Genomic DNA, 16740 nt, shown 5'->3' with positions numbered 1-16740 from the left:
AGGCCTTGTAAGTAGTAAAATTCTAAATAGTGATTTAATTTTAAAAGTGCAGCATCATAGTAAATACCTCTACCATATAACCTGTGTATTTCCTAGAATTAAATTTCTATTTTTAAAGCAAGTTGGGGAATCTTGCAAACCAAATAAGTCAGTAGGTATCAAAGGGAGCTTTAAAAATAATCAACATGTCTGAAGACTCTTTTTTGTAGCTGTCTGGAGGCTGGCAGGGATTTTGACTGAAATATATTAACATGCTGAAAATCCATCCTATTTCATAGGAAAGAACTGCAGTGCACAGCAAAGCCACAAAGGGTGTTGATTTGGCCGTTTTCCCAGCATTCTCAGCTCAATTGCAGATGCATCAGTTATGAGCAGAAGAATTCACTGAGGGCAATTCAGTGGAGTCCACCTGATGCTAATGATGATGCCAATTTTCCATATATGACATTGGGATACAGGCATGTGAACCTAATCCAGGACTGGGCAAAATACAGGCCAGAAACGGCCCACCATGTCACTGGATCTGGCCTGCAAGGCAGGTGCCTGGGCCCCATTTCTTTTTCAAAACTGGAGAGGAGGGGTGAAGCCTCAGGAGCTGCCCATGACCCCAGCACAATCCCATTGGCCAGTTTCTGGCCAGAAACCAGCCAATGGAGAGCTGCTTGTTTGAATAACAGGCAGCCAAGAAGATCCCTCGCGTGCCCCCCCCCCTCCACCTGCTCCTTGGCTGAAGCACTTGTCCTGGCGGACTGGAAAACGCTTTAAGCTCTGCGAGGTTTAGCTCTCCAGGCAGACTGGCTTGGCTGCTGGCTAGTAAGTCTCCTGTCCACAGCCTGCCTCTGGCACCCCAACTCCTCCTCTGCCCTTCTCTCAACCTACCCAAACCCTCTGTCCCCCTCTTGGACCCATACCTCCTCTCAGATCTGGAACCCCAATCTCCTGCCCCAGATCACAATCCTCTTCTACCCTCTTCTTTCACATCCCAAACCCCTGCACTCCAGTCCACTGCCTCCTTCATCATCCGAACTCCCTCCCAGTCTCCCTCCTGCACCCTAATCTCTTATCCCACTCTCCACTCTGCACTCAACCTCCATCCCAGACACCACACCTCCTCCATTAATTTCATGAAAGTGCGGCCCCCAACCACTTTCCAAATTCTTGGAGTAGATTCTCCCCACCCCCACTGCCAAAAATTAACCACCTAATCTGTAGGAATGGAGGGACTAGATCACCAGAGGTGGTGTTCCTGGTGCCTTTGGAGAAGACTCCTACAGTTCCTAATAGTGCTGAGTGTACATATGTCCAATTTCAGGAGCCTGCATAGGGGTTGATGTAATAGTGGGTTTGGGGGCACCACTGAGAGTCTAATCAAGGTGAACTGCTTAGATCCAGGGCTAGTTACAGAGGAGGACCCCAGTCCTGAGTTGTAAGGCACAAAACCAGTCACACAGCACTTCTGCTGCCACTTTGGCCAGCAAGAAGACTCAGAAGCAACCCCTATAGGCACTCGAGCTTTACCTGTGCTACAACCAGCATCACTCCTTAGACAGGTGAGAGGTTATGAAAACTAATCTCACCAAATACAAAGAGGTTCTCCCAATCCTCAAGGGCCAGCCACAGTCCCAGGTCAACTTATGCCTCAGATCTTACCCAAAAGAGCATGCTTCTGGAGCAGAGGGCATGAGCAAAGACTAAGATGGAGGCACCCTATGGTACTTTTATAATCTTGCCCATGCAGAGGGAAAATCCATTGTTTTCCTGAGTGGTGGTACCTCCCAAAATGGAGCTGATCACATGACCACCATGTCCTTTTTTGTCAAGGAGCCATGGAATACCCAGGTAAATCCTTCTTGGGTGAAGGGCCATGATGTACTCCTCAGGTGTCAATTGGAAAAACTTAAGAGCCATTGTCCATGCAGCATTCACATACTACCACCACCCCTTACAGTAGCTGGTCGATGTCTGCTGCTGTCACCCAGACAGAACATCTAAAATACCAGTACAAAATCCATATTGATAGCTTCACATGCAAGTATATTAGTAGTATAGATAGAATCAGCTAAGCATAAGTTCTTTATTAGTCACCTCGCTTGGCCCACTTTGCACAGAATTTGGGACAAACACGCAACGGTGGGTGCAACAATTATCTGCATTTTCTTATCAAAATCTAGTGTGACAGTTCAATTCTAGAAGCCCTTCAGGAGAAAGTTCTCATTCTGGTGGAACCTTAAGTTAAATTGAACTTTATTGTAGAGTTTTTGGAAGGGAAAATCCTTTGAAAGCTTCTGGGGATGTGAAGAAGTAGATAAAGCAGAATTCATGCCACCTGTGTTCAACGGTGCAGACCTAAAACACTGAACAAGATACTGCCACCTAAAGCCCACAAACTTCTGAAAAAAGTGTCTGGAATAGCAGGGTTTTTTGAGATCAAACACGATATGAGTGGCCAGACCTGTTTTCTCTGTCTAGCACATTATGGTCTATAAGCTTGTTGGTTGTTCCATTAGTATTTCCTGCACATATATTAAAACTTAGTTAAATCTGACGAAGTGGGTCTTTGCCCACGAAAGCTTATGCTCCTATATACTTCAGTTAGTCTATAAGGTGCCACAGGACTCCTCGCCGCTTTAGTTAAATGTGAAAAGATTCCAATTAGCTGAAGTGAGAATACTGTTGTATGTAGTTAACTTTTTTCCTGTTGACTCTTTCTCCCTAAATATGGGTCTTCATAAATGGCTGTTCTCTCCATCTAATATATAAAGAAGAATGTTTGTGTGTTTGCGCGCTACTAACTTGGGCACTATAAGAGCTACTGCAACCAAACTTTGAATGGGGTAACCTTTCCTCCAGGAGAAGGTTTTAAGGTACTTTTGGCAGTGCGGGGAGAAGCAGCTTCCCGGGGGAAGCAGCGGGGACAGACATTCACTAAGGCCAGTGGCGGAGGCGCAAGGGGAGGGGCAGCGCTTGGAGCGGCAGCTGCCCCACTCGCCTCTACCAGGCCATTCCACTGCACAGGCGGGGGAGCTCCCTCCTCCCTTCTGCCCGTGATGTCACTCGGCCCATGCCCCTCCCTTCTGGCGGCTGCAGAAGGTTGCTGAGTGGCGGTCTAGAGCTCGTGGCCACTGCTAGGGAGTGGTTGCGGGCACAGCGGAGTGAGCCCAGCAGAGAGGCGGCCGTGGCGGTGCTGGGAGCGGCCCAGGGTCCGGCACAGCTTCCTGGTTACGTGGCAGGGAGCCCGACATCTGCTTGCTGTGGGAGAAGGGAGCCCCCCAGCGCGGCCCTATGGTGTGGCAGATAGCGGGGCAAAAGTTTTGGGGTGAGCGGTGGGGTCATTGTCCCCTTGGCACCTGCAGCCCTGGGCGCAAGCTGGGCCCCCCCGCCCAACCTAGGTCCCGTGCTCACTCCCTCCCGCCAGCCGTTCACACAGGGCACCCCCAGCAGGACCCCACCGCCCATCCTGAGCAACACCCAGTAAATCCAGCTAGCTTAAAATAAAGAAAACCAACTTGGAATTAAATTTCATCTTATCATTGTGCTTTGTAGTTTGGTCACTAGTAATTGTACTGCAGACTTTCATTTTTGGTATTTGCTGCAGCCAGGAAATTTGCAACCTTTCTGCATACGTCTTTCCTAATGCAGTCCAACATATTTTGCTTCAGTACCACAGCAGCTCCAGTTTTGGCCCTCTTTGAAGAGCGAGTGCCACTTGTGAAGAGCTTCTCTGATGTTTGAACGTCCTCTCTCTTACTGTGACCTAGGCAAGGATTTTAGGGTAAACTGGTAGAGGTGAAAGGCTAGTGCAGTAGCCAGTGGCCAATAAGTAATACATCAGGTTTTAATTCAAGCACAGTTCTGCATTGTAGTTATTGTGGAATCCTTCCTTCCTTTATCCATTGTAGTCTAATATTTCATGCAGTTTGTATTTCATATGCAAAATCACTGACAAATCACTGCTTTTCAGTGGCCATAAAAACGTTATCTGGAGGAGATAAATGTGTCTGTTTCAGCTAGTATTGCCCTCTTGAGTCCTGTCAATGCAAGGGAGCCTTCCATCATGTTGAGGAGCCTTCCAACACCACCAATTAGTCATGAGTCCATCTTACAGGCTGTCAAATTCTTGAGTCAGTGGATCTGTCTTGCTGAAGGGAACTATCAATGTGTCCCTTTGGGAGGGTCAGGTGCCAATGTCCCTTTAAGAAGCAATCACAGAAGCCTGCCTGTAACACAATAATCCTACTGATTGTCACTCTTGTGGAAGGTGGTGTTTGAAGCCACCACTCTGGCAATAGCTGGTGTTCTCAGATTTCCTCTGACACTCCTCAGTCCTGTTTTAAGGCCAGGTATGCCACAGATACTCTGATTAGGGGTAAAAGTCATGTGTCCCTGTTTGATTCTTGTATCTGTTACACTGATCCACAACTGTAGATTCCTGCAGGGATTTAAAAAAAAAAGTTCTAGGTGGCACAGCAGGACAGAAGTATAGAGTTCTAACCATTCTAATGGAAAAAGGTAAGACGCCAAGGTTTGTGCAACATATGGCCTCTGGATATCAGTCAAGACCGTTTACTATATTTCAGGCACAAATACAGAGTGCCAAATCTTCATTTGTACTTATGAAAAGACTAATTTAACCCTGCTGCCAGGAGGTATTTGACTGTTTGTCTTCTTAAAAACAGACCATCTAGGATGCAGTCTCTTTAAAATACTTTACCTGTGTTTTGGGCAGTTGTATGCTTGGGATTGAAATTTAATTAGCTTTTAAAACCCAAATGAGTAGTGAAATCATTCATAACCTCTTCAACTTCACAGGCTGACAAACTGGAAGAAAAAAGAAGGCAACAAGAAAAACAAAGGAGAGACCTGTTTAATGAAGATCACTATTTGTAAGTATTAAATCTGACTCAGTCTGAAAGAGGTCACAGTCACTTTATAGGCATATACATGGTAACTGCAGATGAAGTAATTCTTCCAGCAGTGGCATCTGGCCTTTTGGCTCCGAGCTGTTTTTCTGAAGCTGACCTTCTGCCTGTCACATGGTTAGGTTTCAGTGGCTAGGATCTGCCGTTCTTCCTAAAAATATTCCTCTGGTTTTATCAGTATTTTCCAGAATTTCCACTGTTTGAACTATTGGTGAATGGCTTTTGTATTTACTCTTCCTAAGCCTGATGTATATATGTTTGTTTGTTCATAGATCACTTTCAGAACAGAATATTTATTTTTTAAAAATCCAAGAGAAAAAGCTGTTAGGCAAAAGACACTCTAATTGTTTCTGTGAATAAACTCTATTGAAATATACCATGGTGATGGATGCTTTTACAAGTGTACTGCTAAATGGAAAATAGACTAGTATATCAGTGTAACAGTAACAATTGCAAACTTAAATCTTACTATGCGCCTTACAGTACAACTTTCTCGGTGTCTTGTCAGATATTTCTCAAGCTTGGTTGCAATCCAAAGTTGACTAGCATCTGAGTTTCTGAAAGAATGAACAAATTCCAGTCATTCCTTATTATGCAAGAATGGGAGAGAAGCATAAATTTCCACCTCCATGGGCAGCTAATGAGTGTTTTACATTGTCATACTCAGTGTAAAGGTATTCCTAAGTAGTAACTTGCCTTGAATGAATATATCTTGGCTTTCAGGTATAGGGCCAGATAGAACTCTCCCCATGGCGGGGTTTTCTGTGATAAGAGCCACAACAAAGTTTGTTTCCTTTTAAATACTTTCTGGGGGAAGGATCTGAGAGAAGAGGAATATGGCCACTCAGTCCCACAGTTTCTGGGATCTGCCATCCAGTGGTGGTTTAGAAGCCTTTTGCTACAGATAAAGCAAAGGCCTCTAGTAAGAGTTTCCTCCACTGCTTCTGTATGTAGCTGGTCTGCTCCAGTCAGTTACAGCTAGAACACCTGTTTGGGCACCTAAACTTACTATGTACTGCAAGAGCCTTAATTGGGTCCCTTGCTGTACTGTGAAAAGTAGACCCAATATGTACATTGGTCCTGCTGACTCAGACATTCTTGAATGCTTTCAGCTGTCTCCTTAACAAACTGAGCTCACTCTGATGTAACTGAAGTTTAAAAACTCAGACACTGTCAAGCTCTGTTTCAGCAGAGACTGCATGTAAGTGTCAAAAGAATAAGCCTGTTGGAAGGTAGGTTTTTTTTTCTGTGCATTAAGCATATTCTATGAAGCTCTACTGAATGTCCAACTTGAAGAAAGTTGTACATTCTACCTACAGAGCAAAATGTATTGCATAGTGGAAGACAGTGGTGTCTTAAACACATACTTGTTCAAGTAATGTATTAGCATACAGAATAGAAAACTTGAGGAAAATAATAAATTCATCATTGAATAATGTAGTGATGATGGTTTCAGAATATTTTGTGCTATGATGTGCTTCACACTACAGGCAGTCCCCGGGTTACGTACAAGATAGACTGTAGGTTTGTTCTTAAGTTGAATTTGTATGTAAGTTGGAACTGGCTCCAGATTCAGCTGCTGCCACTGAAACTGACCAGGGGCTGACTACCGGAAGCCGGAGGCAGAGTTGCTCTGCCCCCAACTTCCTGGAATCAGCCTGATCAGTTTCAACAGCTGCTGAATCTGGAGCCTGGGACAGAACAGCTGGGACACTGCCCGGTAGGTTCCTACAGGACCAACCCGGCAGCACCCCAGCTGCTCTACCCGAGGCGTCCCGCAACAAAAGCCTGGTCTGCTGGGGGGGGGGGGGAGGGCGCACTAGCTGCGCCCCCTCCCCGCCAGCAGACCAGGGAGACCCAAGCAAAGCCGCACAGGCGGAGGAACCCCACTGCCCGTGCGGCTTTGCTCCTGTCTCCCTGGGGTGCTGGGGGTAGTCCCCCCAGCAGACCAGGGTCACCCGAGCAAAGCCGCACAGGCGGAGGGACCCTGCTTCCCATGCAGCTTTGCTCATTTGCCCGGGAGCAAAGCCGCCCAGGCAGCGGGACCCCCGCTGCCTGGGCGGCTTTGCTCCTGTCCCCCTGGCCTGCTGGGGGGGTCCAGCGGCTTTGCTGGACCCCTCCCCCCCTCCCCCCCAGCAGACCAGGGAGACCGGGAGAAGCTTTTCTCGCCCCGGAGGACACGGGCGGCGACTCGCTGCCTGTGAGCTCCGGGGCGAGAAAATCCCCGTTCGTAAGTGCGGATCCGACATTAGTCGGATCTGCGTAAGTCGGGGACTGCCTGTCTTTCCTTTGAGTAAAGATACATGTGACCTCTTGTATTATTATGACATTAACTCAGCTTTTGTAAATGCATTTGAGACGCTTTTGGGGAAAAGTGCTATGTACAAAGTACAGAACAGTATTATCTAGCTTCTTCTGTTTGGGCTAGAAAGGTGTATGTCGCTCTAGCCAGACCGATGGCATCAGGTGTGTGGTACGGGACATGCCCCTGCTGGAATTAACAAATCCAGTTTTCAAAGAAAAGACACTTTTGAAACACATGCTGGAATTTATTCTTTGCTATTTTTGCTTTGCTTGTAGATATTGGGATAGAGAGTACGCTTATTAAGTTTGCAGATGATACCAAACTGGGTGGGGTTGCGACTTCTTTGGAGGATAGAGACATAATTCAAAATGACCTTAGCAAGTTAGAGAAATGGTCAGAGGTAAACAGGATGAGGTTTAATAAAGAGAAATGCAAAGTGCTCCACTTAGGAAGGAACAATCAGTTCCATACATACAAGATGGGAAGCGACTGTCTAGGAAGGAGCATGGCGGAAAGAGATCTAGGGGTCATAGTGGACCACAAGTTGAATATGAGTCAACAGTGTGATGCTGTTGCAAAAAAAGCAAATATGATTCTAGGTTGTATCAACAGGTGTGTTGTAAGCAAAACTCGTGAAGTCATTCTGCCACTCTACTCTGCGCTCGTTAGGCCTCAGCTGGAGTACTGTGTCCAGTTCTGGGCACCACATTTCAAGAAAGATGTGGAGAAATTGGAAAGGGTACAGAGAAGAGCGACAAGAATGATTAAAGGTCTAGAGAACATGACCTATGAAGCCAGGCTTCATGAACTGGGCTTGTTTAGTTTGGAAAAAAGAAGATTAAGGGGGGACATGATAGCGGTTTTCAAATATCTAAAAGGGTGTCACAAGAGAAGGAGAAAATTTGTTCCTCTTGGTTTCTGAGGACAGGACAAGGAGTAATGGGCTTAAAGTGCAGCAGGGGAGGTTTAGATTGGACATTAGGAAAAAATTCCTAACTGTCAGGGTGGTCAAATATTGGAATAAATTGCCAAGGGAGGTGGTGGAATCTCCCTCTCTGGAGATATTTAAGAACAGGTTAGATAGACATCTGTCAGGGATGATGTAGACGGAGCTTGGTCCTGCCTTGAGGGCGGGGGGGATGGACTCGATGACCTCTTGAGGTCCCTTCCAGTCCTATTATTCTATGATTCTATTTAAAAATAATAGCTGTTACCATACAAAACTATACTGAAGGAACTTTTTATATTGCAGAATGTAGCACCCAAGGCACTAAAAATGCCTGACTTCACTTCTTCTTTCAGCATAGTTAAGTTACCCACCTTCTCCCCCCCCCCCCAAGAACCTGGCTTGCTTTGATTGGGTCCATAAGGCTTGGGCTTCTCCCGCAGTGGCAGAGTTTGCTGGAGCACCAGCACTGGCCTTGCGGGGATGAATCAAGGGAAGCCACAGGCTGGATCCATAGGTTCCCCATTCCTGCTCTAGAGGCTGCCTTTCAAGGTGACTTGCAATCCCAGCTGCAGTTTTTAAGGACACTGGATATAATCTGAGCCTGATTTTAATATAGTGAAATGTAATGCCACCTTTTCACAAAATTAAACCCAGGTTTTCTCTCTGACAACGTCTTGTCGTCTTTGACTCTTTCTTATACATTAGTGTTGAGTGCTTTGGAAAGTGGATGGATAGGCTGATCTGTAGTACAAGTAGGCAGTAATATGGAAGAGAGCAGCTCTTACCATATCCAATAATTAATAAGCTAGAGCTAGAAAAACTGTGGAGGCAATATAGGAGGCTTTTGAAGGCTGAATTTTTAATTATAACTGCCAGACAGTATGACGCTGGCATACATATATGCTCAATATATTTTAAGAGTTTATATAAGGCGAATATTCCAAACATAGTGTCTGAATTTCATCCTCACCTTCTGTTCACCAGCTTCTGAAAAGTCTACTTACGTCATAAAGTACAAGAAAATAAAATATAAACCAAAATAGGATTTATTTATTTTATTTTACAAGACAACTAGTAGTGTCCTTGCCATTTCTCAGGGCTGTGTGATATGTGGCTCAAACAGCAGGCCAGTAACACATTTTCCTCCCAGACGTGCCAACCCAAACCTGACCAGACTGTAAATAAAGGCTATTAAAGAGAGCTCAGACACTGCAAAAACCACTTTCAGCCTTCAGAATCTCTTGTTTGCTCTTTCACCAGAGTCTTCTTCACTTTGTTCATTTGCTCCTGATTATTTTAAGCTTTGTCAATTATTTAGCTAACAGGCAGAAAACTAGGCTTTTATAGACATCCAAAGGGACTCTCCTGTGTGTAATAACGAAGGCAGTTTATTGAACGCCTGTGAGGTTGCTTCCTAATTGTACACATTAATCTGCCCGTGCAAGCTGGCTGAAAATATAGAAGCAGATTGCATGTGCAGATGGAAGGCAAACAGTGGTTTGTATGGAAAGACCTCTGCAGTAAACTTTTTCAAAAGTGTCTTTTCTTTGAAAACTGGATTTGTTAATTTTTTGAAATACAGGCAGTCCCCGGGTTACGTACAAGATAGGGACTGTAGGTTTGTTCTTAAGTTGAATTTGTATTTGTATGCAAGTCGGAACTGGCGTCCAGATTCAGCCAGCGGCTGACTACAGGAAGCCCGAGGCAGAGTTGCTCTGCCCCGGGCTTCCTGGAATCAGCTGCTGATCAGTTTCAACAGCGGCTGAATCTGGACGCCTGGGAAAGAGCAGCTGGGGCGCTGCTGGGTAGGTCCACGCAGCGCTGCACCTTGGTGCTGCGGGGACCAACCCAGCAGCACCCCAGCTGCTCTACCCCAGGGTCCCAAGTCAGCTGTTGCTGAAACTGATCAGCTGCTGATTCCAGGAAGCCCAGGGCAGAGCAACTCTGCCTCGGGCTTCCTGTAGTCAGCTGCTGGTCAGTTTCAGCAGCGGCTGACTATTGGACCAACCCAGCAGCACCCAAGCTGCTCTGCCCCAGGCGTCCTGATTCAGCGGCTAGTGAAACTGACCAGCAGCAGCTGAATCAGGACGCCTGGGGCAGAGCAGTTGGGGTGCTCCCGGGTTGGTCCAGTAGCGCCTAGAGCGGCGCTGCAGGACCAACCGGCAGCGCCCCAGCTGCTCTAACACAGCATCCCCGAGAAGCCTGGTCTGCTGGGGGAGGGGTGGGGGCACACTAGCTGTGCGCCCCCCCCAGCAGACTAGGGAGACGCAGGCAGCGGGACCGAGACGTGCTGCTGTCCCACCGCCCGGTTCCTCCGCGTCTCCCTGGTCTGCTGGGGGGCCCCCCCAGCAGACTAGGGAGACGTGGAGCAGCTTTTCCTGCCCTGGAGGACGCGGGCGGCAGGACCGCGGCGCGTCTGGGCGGTCCCGCAGCCTGTGTCCTCCGGGGCAGGAAAAGCCCCGTTTGTAAGTACAGATCCGACATAAGTCGGATCCGCGTAACCCGGGGACTGCCTGTAGTCAATGAAACTTGGTAGCAGAAATAACTTTCCCTATATCTGTGGTGTGGGGGAGAACCGCAAAACTGCATTAGCCCCAAACCATAACATTAATACCAGGACTGACTAGTTTAAAACAAATAATTTGATGGAAAAGAGAATGTATATCTCTTTAATTCTATACTTTGCTAGCCTGACATGTGAAATGAGACCGTGCCACGTTGTTAGTAGTGTGTAGAGTTTAAACTCTATCCCTGTGCAATGGCTACATTGAGGAATACAATTCTAGCTGAAGATGCTGTAGTCTGAACAGGAGAATTGAGATAAGCCTGGTTTTTTGCCTTTAAATGTTTCTGGAAATCACAGAAGTCCAATGGGGGATTTAAGAATGTGGGCTCAAATTATGGTGCACGGTTACTGAAGGATCTCATCACCAAGCCCTTTTTTAGTAAGGTAGTGAGCTGTGCCCCACCCCTAATTAAAGGGCACCACACATGCTTTCAGCATCTTGTAGGGTGGAGTGGGGTTTTGGTTATGTTCACTTCACTGAATGGCTTTTCAACAAAAGGTGATTGCGGGCATATGCATCAGCTTAAACATCAGGTTTGCGGAGGGAGGGTTGAAAACCAGAACGTCTATGGGATCGATTAACTCCTACAGTAGGAGTAGAGTGTAGGGGAAAGAACTACATGTTCTGGACCTGTGGCAGCAGCTACAGCTGAGGGCAAATCCATTGCATGAGAGACCATAATGGTGGTAGTCTCCTGCCTCCTGTGATGGCTCTGCTGGGGAGCAGATGAATATCCCTGTACTATTTACCTGTAGTGGCACTGCTGTAAGTCTGTTTCTAAGGGAAGTGCCTAACTCGTGTCTCACTACTTTTCCAGTATTACTGGGCAAGAAAGGAAACTGGGGAGGGCAGTATTCTCCTTGGTCAATCCATCTACATTGTAGTTGCTGAGTTAGTCTGTTGGCTGTGTGAGAGACCTATACAGAAAAGCAGGGGGAGGAAAAGCCGTAAGTTGGCAGAAAGCTCTGTCAGCTGACACAGCTTGTGACTGCTTAAGCACTTGGTGACTTCAGCCGGAGTGGAGTTAGAGTAACTCTGACCATTCATGAAAATTTCAACCTTAAATTGCAGTGCCTCCATGAAGGCCTCTTTCCTAATGTCTCTTAAAGACGATTCCCTGGGAGAGTCCCTGAATCAGTCCAGCTCCCATCTGGCTTAGTCCTACTTCAGCTGGGTTTGGTACAGCCCCATTGCAGGGTAGTAGCAGTAACTAACTGCACCTGCCCCAGTGGAGCAGGTGTGCAGGCAGCCTTCAGGGTTGAGCTCTCATTGCTGGTGGTCTTTTCTTTCACGAGGCTGCAACTTGGGTTTCAATGGCTATGAATAAAGCCTCTAAGGGAACTAGACTAAGCATGTTGATGCTAATGGGCAATGCAGGGGGGAAAGTGTCTATATATAAATTTAGTAGCATGGTAGTGGTACGTGAAAATAAATTTAACTCTGATTACAGGAAGTCCCACTTTTACATGGTAAAGGCCAGATAAATGTGCATACAAGCCAGGAAAAATATTTAGAATCCTATTTATGGGGGATTCTAACTATTTTCCAGCTGGACCAGAAGAGAAATTTGGAACATGACTAGCATGAGCGTTGTAACATGACAGAGTAGGCATGTAATCTCATAGCTTCTCCCTAGATGTTCCTACTGTCTTGGCACCCCATTGTTATTTTATGTCTTGAATTGGCACACGGGTTTCTCTGGTCAGGGATCATGTGTTTTTATCTGTTCTGGGAGATATCTAGCATGCCTCAGGGTGTTGTTAGAATAATGGAGTAAAGCTGCATTGCTGGAGATGCCACAGTCAGAGCAGGGAATGAGTTTAGATGCTATTTTATTTGTCGATTATTTTTTTTAAAGGTATGATTATAAAAATGAAGGTAGAGATTATTGAAAATCAAAGGGAGAAATAAATCCTAGCGTAGGATTTGTGGTGGATGTTAAGGTCTAGTGTAGAACAAATACCACCTTTTTCACACACACAAAATAGATAATGGTATCTTAATCTCCACTGACTAAAGCAATAATATTAACAGCCATTCGTTTTATTTAGAAGTAACAATTAAAAATTGAAGGCTTTTTAAAAAGACAAATATTTTAACATAGCTCTGCAAAGTCTTTGCCCATGGAGGCTTTGCATCAAAAACAATCCTTCTAAAGGGAAAGTAAGGAAAGTGTGTCCAAGTTGGAAAAATGTAATGACAACTTTCAGGGCTGCTTACCACCAGCCAGGGGTCTCAGTTCAGCATCCTTTTTTCATATACTTTAATCCTTGACTATATACTTACCCAGAAGCTTTTCAAGATTGGTTCCTTTTGTCATCTCTGTAACTATCAGATCTAAATGATGTACAGGTGATTAATGGCAATAAAATAAAAGCAGTTGGCAAGAACTGAGCTCTGTGATTGTCAAGTTTCTATACCAGATATTGACTGGCTATAGAGCTTACTAATATGACCACAGCTGATGTGTGTATCATAAGACTCTTGAATAATCTGAGAGATGGCTGAGGCTTTTTTCAATAAGGTATTTTGTATACAGCATCACGTAGTGGCTGAACGATATAATAGTTCAGCATTGTGTTTCATCCCTTTAAATTCTACTCTCCTGCCATTTACCTTCTCATACTCTCTGAAATTCAGTGTAGATCAATCCTGTTCAGTTCTCTGAATCGTACTGACTTTCTAATGACCTAACCCACAGGCATAACAACTTGGTCACCTGGCTGTCCATTAGTTGCAGTATCTGACTAAGGTCAGTTTGGCATCTTTGAGATTTTTTTTTTTTTTGTCCTGCATCTGCTGTTGATAGGGTCTGCTCTGGTGATTATTCTTTCTGGGCAACAAACCATAGATGGCAGTGACTTCTGTCAAATGGGACCAAGGGTGGAAAGTTCTTCTCCGTCCAATTTGACATGATCTCGATCACCAGATTCTAGATCCAGCAGCTCTGTGTTGTCCTTTGTAAAAGTGTCCATATGCTCTTCTTGGCTTTTGAGATAGAACTACGTATTTTCCCCAACGTTAGAATCTGAGTTGTCTTCCCATTTGAGTGGTGTGCTGGCTTATATCCAGTAGCTGATATTGGTGGTGTTGTGTAACTCAGAAGAGCAAGGAATGGATCTTCTTGCTACAGGACTTGTTTGCTGTCTCTCAGCTTCTCCATTCACTTCTGGGCAACATTGACTGCTAGTAATATGATCAGGATCACATTTCATTCTGAATGACTTTAAATTTTGCTACAGTAAATTGTGGTCCATTATCCATCAGTTATGGAATACCAAAGTGCACTTGAGTTTCTCGATAATACTGTGGTGGTATGCCTTTCAAGTATATTCTTTCTTTACCTGGTCACTGTGGATTTTTTTTCCAGATATAATTACAACCTCTGAATTTGCATAAATGTGCATCTAGTCTTTTCCAAGGTTTCTTTGGTGGATACCCTCCAAATTGTGGCTTAAGTTAACTTTCATTGAATCTCCTTTCAAAAGTTCAGCTATAATCAATTCTTCCTCGTTTTGTCATTAGGCTCATCATGGCTGCTACATTCCAGCTGAAAAAGTTGTTGATCTTCAGTCATGTGTACTCAACACCTAGCTTTTGTCTTTGTAAATTGCTTCTGTGATGAACTGGTTTATGCAGTTCAGACTACCTCCAAGGTTGGCCAAAGCGGAGTCAGGTGACTTAAGCTCTGAGAGGCATTGAAGGGGAGACTGTTAAATCCCTTCTGAAATGGCACTGACATCAGCTACTGAATCCCTTTTAGAGGCAGTTGTCTTGTCATGAATATTCAGTTTCACTTTCCAGTCAGGCTTTGTGATAAGAAATGATTGATCTGAGAAACAGCGGCTCTTGATTGTCTGTAACATGAGTAAACTTCTTGACCATTTTGGTGAGGCAAACCGCTACAAAATGTTCATATTTTATGCATGTATTACATCATGTGCTTCTGGTTAGATAGGCATCCTCTCTTGAGTTCCATTTTTTTTTTTTCTGCACCTTGTGCACATAGGTTGGAATTTGTCCCTCTTGGCCTGGGAGTGCTCTGCTTCAGGGGTTTTATCATTATAATTTTTAACACTCAAGTGTTATCTGTTTATAGCTTCTAAGCTAGTTTCAGAATTTTCAAGCTGCCTCCTGCCTTTTGTTCTCTTTGATTAATTCTGAGTTTTGCTTTGCTATCTGAATAGCTGTGGCTAGGGTGTTATCTCTCTTCAATTGTAGCTGTTGTGAAAGGTTTTTATCTGTAAACGCAATAACCAGCAAGTCTGATTATTTTCATGTTTTGTGTTCCTAAATTCAGTTTTCAGCCAATATATTCAGAGCTCTTATAAAATATTCAACATTTTTTCCCCTTGTTTTTGATTTCTCAGGTGAAAGCATGCTCTTTCATAAACCACAGTTCTCTAAGGTGGGCATCAAACATGCCAAACCCTTCCCTAGACATCTTTGGATGCCTTGATTAAAATCAAAGGGGTTTAAAGATGTGACCTGTGAACTTCCCCATAACAAATTAAAGAAGATACCTGTATTTTTTTTCTGTTCCTTTGTGAAGCTTGGTAGCAATGCAAAATGGCATATGCAGTCTGTCCACTCTGGAATGTGCCAAAATTGAATTTTTCTGGGGAAGTGAAGAGTGGCACAGTGCTGAGATTGTGTAGCCTTTGTTGCTTTGCTGCTTCTGTTTGCAACCTTTTGTTGCAATTTTCCTTCCATGTCTGTTCTTGGTTTATTCCTGACACCATACCAAGTATTTCTGGCTACAGAGCTTTATGTACCCTGGATGTGCTTATCATAAAATCCATTAGTGTGCTGCCAGTTATGGCTGAGGTTAGCTTACATAAGGTATTTTTGCACATACCACACCTTGGAGGAACCAAAAAGTAGCATTTTGTTACAATGGTCAGCAGGAATTTTTTGGCCTTGAGGCTGCAGTCAGATCTATGTAGGGCTCTGAGTTGAGAAGTCTGTCCGTATTGATCCAGTTGTAGGACTGGGTCCTAAATCTCTTGTAGATTATGATTGTTGGGACTATCAATGCTATTCTGAAAATTCAGTGGACTTTGTTGCCCTGTTTCCTGTAACCTTTTCTCTGACTAGCAATGTGTGCTTTTTATATTACTGTTCATAAAAAGTTACATGGAATGATATTTAAAATTATTTTGTATAGTTTAAGGATGAGAAATCTTAGTTACAGAAGTTAGGAATTCGTGGGGATTTTTTTGTTTTGTTTTTTTGGGTTTTGTTAATGGTGTATAACTATGTTGATCTTATGCCATCCTTAAAGTTAGAGAAAACAGGGCCAAATTGTCTGTTGGTTATCTTAATTTAAGTCAAAGAATTACACGCATTGAGAGCTCAAGCTCGCAGCTTCCATGACTAATAAAATGATGAAACTATCCGTGGCGGTGGGAGAAGCAAAACTGGTATGACACTATTTAGGTGCCGCTTGGCCTCAGCTGGTACTCTACCTTCTTTACTATATTAAGATCTTCTTGGCAATAAGGAAATACAAGTTGGGCTTCAGATGAGTACACGAGTAATTTTAGCAGGGTGTCAAAATAAGCTGGCATGCTCTGTAGAGTAATAGAACACAGCATCATAGGAAGATGAAAAACAAATGTGAGTGCTGACTGGTGCTGTTTACCATTAGCAGGACTCAGAAGTATGCCTTATTCTTTGTATATGCTTTAAAAAAAAACCACACACAATCTGCAAGGAACAGAGCGGCTCAGTGGCAAAGCTAACATGCACCTGCCAAAATTGATATGCAACAAGCTACAAAATGCTGTAGTTCTCTTAAATATTAGCAACACCATTTCTAGTTTGTTTTGAGTCTGGGCACAGTTGGTGTACAGCATTTTAAAATGTTGTGCTATTTTGTTTTCATCCCAGAGGCCTGAAATCCTTAACTTAGAAATGCATATGAAAATTCCATTTGCACTTGTAAGCTTATTCAAGCCATAACTGGCTGCTTATCTTTTTTAGATTTGGGTGTCGGAA

The 16740-nt window shown here is 44.4% G+C and overlaps 1 protein-coding gene across 3 annotated transcripts in view; it reads left to right on the top strand.

Moving 5' to 3' along the window:
* EPSTI1 (epithelial stromal interaction 1) overlaps nt 1-16740 on the top strand; it is a 69754-nt gene that overhangs the window by 26279 nt on the left and 26735 nt on the right. For all 3 annotated transcript variants that reach the window (XM_075918961.2, XM_014574196.4, XM_006124393.5), the window contains one exon: nt 4810-4883. In XM_075918961.2, coding sequence (XP_075775076.2) covers nt 4810-4883 — 74 coding nt within the window. The remainder of the gene's footprint in view (nt 1-4809; nt 4884-16740) is intronic.

The sequence above is a fragment of the Pelodiscus sinensis genome, chromosome 1 (assembly GCF_052426305.1).
Source record: "Pelodiscus sinensis isolate ZL-2025 chromosome 1, ASM5242630v1, whole genome shotgun sequence".
NCBI lineage: Eukaryota > Metazoa > Chordata > Testudines > Trionychidae > Pelodiscus > Pelodiscus sinensis.
The sequence above is the reverse complement of the archived record's forward strand: the minus strand, read 5'-3'. Positions and strand labels throughout refer to the sequence as shown.